At 39.2% G+C, this 7,954-nt stretch overlaps 1 protein-coding gene across 1 annotated transcript; it reads left to right on the forward strand.

Moving 5' to 3' along the window:
- Positions 1 to 6,504: 6,504 nt before the first annotated feature.
- LOC109215368 (oryzain beta chain-like) lies at positions 6,505 to 7,648 on the forward strand. The gene is made up of 4 exons (XM_019379419.1): positions 6,505 to 6,613; positions 6,711 to 6,943; positions 7,045 to 7,182; positions 7,259 to 7,648. The coding sequence occupies exons 1-4, from the start codon at positions 6,505 to 6,507 to the stop codon at positions 7,646 to 7,648; spliced, it is 870 nt and encodes a 289-aa protein (XP_019234964.1).
- Positions 7,649 to 7,954: the final 306 nt, after the last annotated feature.

Here is a 7,954-nt window from a genome sequence, read left to right on the forward strand (position 1 = left end):
GTTGCTGCGAGTCAAGATCAACCCGCAATTGTTGATGCACCTGCCCAAGTTGAGCCCGTTGCCGTTGATGCACCTTCTTCAGTTCCCTCATCTTTTTAGTGATAAATTTAAACAGTTTGAATTCTCTTTTTTTGTTGTAGGTACTTTTTTGGAAGGTTATGTTTAAAACCCTTGGTTTCATTTGAGGGTTTATTTTGGAAACGCAAGTCCCCAAGTCTTTTCATGGGGCAATCTATATAAACAATTCGTAGTTTTTCGACTAAGTTCTTACTTAGTCTTAAGCTTTAATATTTTAGATGTTTTCTCGTTACTATCTTGAACTTCTATTTAATTTATTCTTGCCTTTATTTCTAAGGACTTATAGAATAATCTGCATTTTTATTCTTTAGAAAATGCTTCTGTTAACTTCATGAATAGCTAAATTAAACATGAATTTTATAAAAGAGGGCCCTTTTATATTTTGACACTTAATGAAGAAGACGTCTCAACTTCATAATGGTGTTAACATACGATAAAAGAAATAGGAATACACATGTTTCTTTTGAAATAACATTGACAAGTTTTTATTTGAACTTTGTCTAGTTTTGAATAATTCTTTACATGTATTCGAATTACATCTATAACTTTCTCGTAACTGTTTTTCTTGTAACAGATTTTTAAGAAAAATAAAAATACGAGGTTTTTCTTTATAACCCGTTTCAGAATAATAAAAACACGAGGTTTTTCTTTATAACTCGTTTTAGTACATGGCTTTTACCCTAACTACAGTAAGGTTTTCTTTGGCCTTGGCTCGTGACTTTGTGACTTCTACTCTGCACTTGACTTTTTCAGACTTGATTTTTCCTCAAGATTTTTCCTCAATCTTCTTTGCCTTCTTTAAACACATACTCGTGTATATTATGTAGTCCCCCAAGTGTTTGAGCGTTGAAGTATGAAGCCTCGAGCACTTGATTGTTTCTCTCATTTGGTCCTTTTCCTGAAAAGGAAAAACATACGGGACTCGGAGGTGCGATTTTAGATGAAGACTGCTTAACCCGTTTGTATTTCTATCAGAATAATTGTAACCCTAGGCCAGGAATTTTAGTTTATTCTGTGTGCCTTACAGGTCGTGACTCATCATTTAGTACGGGTTAGCTTTTTGCCTATCATCTAAAATCGTTAGTAAAATTTTAACAATTCAAAAATAAACTTTAAAAGATGGGTACCTGACCGTGGGTATTCCTTAGAAATAGTATCTCTTCAGGTGAACAACATTCCAATGCGAAGGTAGTATTTTTCCATCCATTGTTTCCAACTCATACGCTCCTTTGCCTGCAATGCCACAGATCCTGTAGGGTCCTTCCCATGTTGGACTTAATTTTCCTGTATTAGTTGTTTTTGTAGATTGAAAAATCTTTTTGAGCACAAAGTCCCCAATTTTGAAAAATCTGAGGCGTGCTTTCCGGTTGTAGTACCGTTCTATGACTTGCTTTTGTGCTGCCATTCTTACTAATGCAGCTTCCCTTCTTCCTTCAAGTAAATCGAGGCTTACACGCATTTCTTCGTTATTAGACTCTTCTGTTGCATGTGCAAACCTCGTACTTGGCTCTCCTATCTCAACTGGAATTAAAGCTTCTGCTCCATAAACCAATGAAAATGGTGTTTCTCCCGTACTTGTTTTTGTTGTTGTGCGATATGCCCATAAAACACCAGGTAGCACTTCTGGCCAATTTCCTTTTGAGTCTTCTAAACGCTTCTTTAAATTATTGATAATAACCTTGTTCGTTGATTCTGCTTGCCCATTACCCACCGGATGATAAGGTGTAGATGTAATCCTTTTAATCTGCCAACTTTGAAAAAATTCCGTGATTTGAGTTCCTATAAACTGAGGGCCATTATCACATACGATCTCCTTTGGTACATCGAATCGGCATATGATATTTCGCCAAATAAAATCTTTGACTTCCTTTTCTCGTACCTGTTTGAATGCTCCTGCTTCTACCCATTTAGTAAAATAATCAGTGAGTACGAGTAGAAATTTTACCTGCCCTTTTGCTTGTGGTAATGGACCCACGATATCCGTTCCCCATTTCATAAACGGCCACGGTGCAATGACTGGATGTAATAACTCCGCAGGTCTATGCATATTATTACCGTACCTTTGACATTTATCACATTTGGCCACGAAACTTTCTGCTTCTTCTTCCATTTTAGGCCAGTAATAACCAGCCCTAATTAAGGTTCTCACCAGTGATCTTCCTCTGGCGTGATTCCCACAATGCCCCTCGTGTATTTCCCTCATTACGTACTCCGTTTGAGAAGGTCCGAGGCATCTGGCTAAGGGACCACCGAACATTTTACGATATAGGTTGCCCTGGTTTAAGCAGTACCGAGCAGCCTTTTTTCGAAGCGCATGAGCTTTTTTTGTCATCAGGGATGGTTCCATACTGCAAAAAAGAAACAATTTCGTTCCTCCAATCCCAAGTTAAATTATTAAAATTTACCTCATTCTTGTCGGGGTCAAGAACTGAATGAAATAAATGAATAACTGAGGCGCTTGCATCCACTTGCTACGTCAGCCGCAGATGCGAGATTAGCTAAGGCGTCTGCTTCGAGATTTTCATCCCTTGGTATTTGTGTAACTTTCCAGGTTTGAAATTGCTTTATCAATTCCCGCACCTTTTCTAAATACTGTTGCATCCTTGTTTCCCTGGCTGTATAAGTTCCCAGCATTTGATTAACCACGAGTTGTGAATCGCTTTTGATTATAATTTGGTTTATGCCAAGTTCTCGTGCCAATTCTAAACCTGCAATCACAGCCTCATACTCTACCTCATTGTTAGTTACAAAATGACATTTGATAGCTTGTCGAATGGTTTCACCCGTAGGTGGTACGAAAACAATCCCTAAACATGCACCTTTTACGTTAGATGAACCATCAGCAAATAAAGTCCAAGTTCCTGGAGTAGTTCCATTGAGCACCTGTGATTCTTTTTCTGCTTCTAATTGCATCCCTTAGCTAAAATCAGCCACGAAATCAGCTAACACTTGTGATTTTATAGCAGTTCTAGGTTGGTACGTGATTTCGTATTCACTTAACTCTATAGCCCACTTAGCCAACCTACCTCATAACTCATGCTTATGTAATATATTACGTAAAGGGTAGGCAGTTACTACACCAATAGGATGACACTGAAAGTAAGGTCTTAATTTCCTAGATGCCATGATTAATGCAAGTGCAAGCTTTTCTAATTGAGGATACCGCGTCTACGCATCTAACAAAGACTTACTAACATAATAGATAGGGGATTGTTTACCTTGTTCTTCTCAAACCAAAACAGCACTTACAGCTACTTCTGAAACAGCAAGGTAAATGAGTAGTCTTTCCCCAGCCTTTGGTTTTGCTAGGAAAGGTGGATTTGATAAGTATGTTTTCAAATTCCTGAGTGCTTGTTGACATTCCTCCCATTCAAAATGATCCTGCTTCTTAAGGGCTGAGAAGAATTTAAAACACTTCTCTGATGATTTAGAAATGAATCTTCCCAAGGCTGCAATCCTCCCTGTTAATCTTTGAACTTCTTCCTTGCTCGAAAGTATATCAGGGATTTCTTCAATGGCCTTAATCTGTGCAGGATTCACCTCAATACCACGGTTAGAAACAAGAAAACCTAAGAACTTACCTGATGCAACACCAAATGCACATTTTTCGGGATTTAACTTCATATTAAATTTCCGCAAAATTTTAAACGTTTCAGACAGATGCGATATATGATCTCCTCAGTGCTGAGTTTTAACGAGCATATCATCTATATAGACCTCCATAGTTTTTCCCAAATGCTCTTGAAACATTTTGGTAACTAACCTCTGATACGTTGCTCCTGCATTCTTTTGACCAAAAGGCATTACTTTATAACAGTAAGTCCCACTGTCTGTTATGAATGAAGTTTTTTCTTCATCTCCCGGATCCATTTTAATCTGATTATAACCTGAATATGTATCTAAAAAACTTAACAACTCATGCCCTGCAGTTGCATCAATTAGTTGATCTATATGAGGTAATGGAAAAGAGTATTTAGGACAAGCTTTGTTAAGATCTGTATAGTCTACACAGACTCGCCATTTACCGTTCTTTTTAGATACCACAACAATGTTGGCTAGCCACTCAGGATACTTTACCTCGCGAATAGACCCATTTTTTAACAATTTATGCATCTCATCCTGAATCACCTTATTTTTGAAAGTGCCCTGCTTTCTCTTCTTTTGTTTGATAGGTGGATGAGATGGGTCTTCATTCAACTTATGAGTCATTACCTCCGGTGGTATACCTGTCATATCAGAATGGGACCAAGCAAAACAATCTGCATTAGCTTTTAAAAATCAATCAACTTACGTTTCATATCCGGGCTGAGATTGGCTCCTATATACACTTTCCTTTCTGGCCAGTGTATAAACAAAACCACTGCCTCCAGCTCTTCTATCGTCGTTTTGATGTTTTCATTTTCCTCTGGTTCTTGAATGGAATCGGGCCTTGAATCCACATCTGTTTGCCCTTGTTCAGTTGAGGTTGATGTTATGTTATCCTCAACTAGATTCTGTAATTGCTATTTCTCTTCACCCTTCGCACTTAAATTTGCCACGGAGTTGATGCTCCTGGATGTCTGTTGGTCTCCCTTGATTTGACATATTCCCCATGGCGCTGGAAATTTAATGACTTGATGCAAGGTTGATGGAACAGCGTCCATGTCATGAATCCATGGCCTCCCAAGAATTATATTGTAAGCCATTTCCATTTCCACTACTTGAAATTTTGTGTCTTTGACAACGCCTTCCGCTAATGTAGTAAGCATCACTTCCCCTTTTGTTACAACACTGGAATTGTCAAATCCTGACAAAGTATGCGCTTTTGGTACCAATCTATCCTCTGCTTGCATCTCGCGTAGCACTCGCAACAAAATAATGTTCACGGAACTACTTGGATCAATTAAAACTCGTTTCACGATAGTGTCATGTACAAGTAAAGATATTACCAGTGCGTCGTTATGTGGAGTTAATAGACCCTCGGCATCTGCATCATTGAACGTAATATTTTCTTCCTCTAACACATGCCGCAGCCGCTTCCCGTGGGTAATTGTAACTTTGGAAATCTTGTTAGCTGCGGTATACGATACGCCATTGACGTCTTCACCCCCGCTTATAACGTTGACAGTTCTTTTGGGAGAAGGTGGTTTTGGAGGTTCCTGCCTGTTTTTCATGTATGCTTATTTACCTTTCTCACTGAATAACTCAGTGAGATACCCCTGTTTTAACAAATGATCAACTTCACCCTGCAAAAACCTGCAATCTGTCGTTTTATGCCCATGATCGTTATGGAATTCGCACCAATGATCAGGGTTTCGTCTGTTTGGATTTGATCTCATTTCCTTCGGCCATCGTACCTTATCTCCCATGCTTCTTAAAACAGCCACGAGTTCAGAAGTGCTCACGTTGAAGTTATAACCGCCAAACCTTGCCTTTAGACCTCTATCATCATCTCGTGATTCACGTGTGCTTCGGTCATTCCCAAATCTAGATGATGAGCCTGGCTCTCTATTCCTCGATCTGTGATCGTACCTTTGATTGTCCTATTTTGACCGTGAGTCTTTTCCCGCAGGTCCCATGTATGGCTCGTACCTATTTTTACCGAACCTTTTTTCGTTTTCCGCCCGTCTTGAGCTTACCTTTTCTTCTTTTTGATGTCGTGAAATAATATCTTCTTCAATCCTCAGTTTTGTGCTATAACGGTTGTAAACGTCATTCCACGTTGTAGCTGAGAATTCACGAAGGCTTTCCTTGAGTCGCCTCGTAGCTTCTTAACTCTTTTCATTCAAATTGCTTGTGAAGGCTATAGCTGCCCAATTGTCAGGTACACGCGGTAATGTCATTCTTTCACGTTGGAATCTGTCCGCGAATTCCCTAAGCAATTCTGAGTCCCCTTGCTTGATCTTGAAAATATCTTCCATTCTTTTTTCGACTTTTTGAGCTCCCGAGTGCGCTTTAATGAAAGAATCTGCAAGCTCAGAAAAAGACTTTATAGAATTTTCGGGTAAAAGAGAATACCATGTTAGTGCTCCTTTAGTGAGTGTTTCACCAAATTTTTTGACTAATACTGATTCAATCTCTTGCTTAGCCAAATCGTTGCCTTTTACGCCTGTTGTAAATGCAGTCACGTGATCTCGTGGGTCTGTTATTCCATCATATTTTGGAATATCAGGCATTTTGAACTTCTTTGGAATTGAAAGGGGAGCAGCGCTTGGCTTCCAGGGCTGTTGAGAATACTTATCCATATCTACCCCTTTGATCCTTGGTGGCACCCCGGGTATTTGCTCTATGCGGTCACTTTGCTCCTTGAGCTGTTTCTGCAATGTTAGTACTAAGTTTTGTAACTCAGAATTAACCAAATTACCTGGTTCTCCCTCCTATGGTTCGCTGGGGGTTCCACCACTACCTGAATTAACGAGCCCGGAACAAGGGGAAAGGACCATTCAGATGAGAAATGTGGAGAGAAAACCTTCAGTGACTTCTTGTGATGCTCCTTCTGCTTTGGATTGGAGGAAACATGGGGTTGTCACTGATGTTAAAAACCAAGGGAACTGTGGTAAGAATTCTTTTCTTTAACTATTTTCATGTCAGTCGTTACCTAGCCATGCACAATATTTCACCCCTGATATCTGATATCTGCATAACATTTGCAGGATCTTGTTGGGCATTTTCGGCATGTGGATCAATGGAGGGAATAAATGCAATAGCCACTGGTGAACTTATTAACCTTTCTGAACAAGAACTTGTCAGTTGTGATTCATCCAATTCAGGTTGTGATGGTGGACTTATGGACTATGCTTTTGAATGGGTGATCAACAATGGTGGCATTGATTCAGCTTCTGATTATCCATATACTGCATCTCAAGGCACCTGCAATATCACCAAGGCATGAAATGTTTCTATTTCCTCTTAATCTGAATCCATTTCTTACACAAACAATATGTTTTAATTATAAGAAAGAAAGTCCTTATCATTTTTCTTTAACAGGAAAAGACTAAGATTGTAACAATTGATGGATACCAAGATGTTGCACAAAAGGAAAGTGACCTTCTTTGTGCTGTTGCTCAACAACCTGTTAGTGTTGGCATAGATGGATCTAGCTTGGATTTTCAACTATATAAAGGAGTAACTCTATCTATTTATCTTTGTTAGTACTGTCCTTTTCCCTTTCAGAAATCATGACATGGATGTTTTAATGCAGGGAATTTATGATGGAGATTGTTCTAGTAATCCAGATGACATAGATCATGCAGTAGTAACAGTAGGAGATGATGAGTATTGGATTATCAAGAACTCATGGGGTACATATTGGGGAATGGAGGGGTATGCCTATATAAGAAGGAACACTGATTTGCCATATGGAGTTTGTGCCATTAACTCAATGGCTTCTTATCCAACAAAAGAATCGTCTTCTTCGCCATCTCCTTATCCGATTCCAGTCCTTCCACCACCTCCCCCTCCATCTTCGCCTTCACCAAGTGAATGTGGAGACTACTATTACTGTCCAGCAGGTCAAACATGTTGCTGTGAATTGGAGTTTTTTGGATTATGCTTCATTCAGGGATGCTGTCTTTATGAAAGTGGTGTTTGATGTGATAAATCAGAATATTGCTGCCCAAGTGACTATCCTATTTGTGATGTTAATTAAGGCCTGTGCCTCAAGGTATGACTTCTATTATAGCACTTGAAAATTCCGAAACTGATACAGGTTACCACACGGGATGAGAATAAAGGGCAAAAAACCAGCCCCTACTTGATCATTAATTTACCTGAATAAATCTTGAATGCCAGCTACTAATTGGTTTCATGTATTGTTCTCATTTTTGAAGGAGTATGGAGACTATGTAGGAGTAGCAGCAAAGAAGAGAAGAATGGCCATGTACAAATCATCATGGAG

The sequence above is a fragment of the Nicotiana attenuata genome, unplaced genomic scaffold (assembly GCF_001879085.1).
Source record: "Nicotiana attenuata strain UT unplaced genomic scaffold, NIATTr2, whole genome shotgun sequence".
Lineage (NCBI taxonomy): Eukaryota > Viridiplantae > Streptophyta > Magnoliopsida > Solanales > Solanaceae > Nicotiana > Nicotiana attenuata.

Excerpts from the sequence above, each read along its gene's own strand:
- LOC109215368 (XM_019379419.1), top strand. The coding sequence starts at position 6,505 with ATGAGAAATGTGGAGAGAAAACCTTCAGTGACTTCTTGTGATGCTCCT. Across the intron at positions 6,614-6,710 it reads TAAAAACCAAGGGAACTGTG|GATCTTGTTGGGCATTTTCG; the intron begins GTAAGAATTCTT and ends TAACATTTGCAG. Across the intron at positions 6,944-7,044 it reads GCACCTGCAATATCACCAAG|GAAAAGACTAAGATTGTAAC; the intron begins GCATGAAATGTT and ends TTTCTTTAACAG.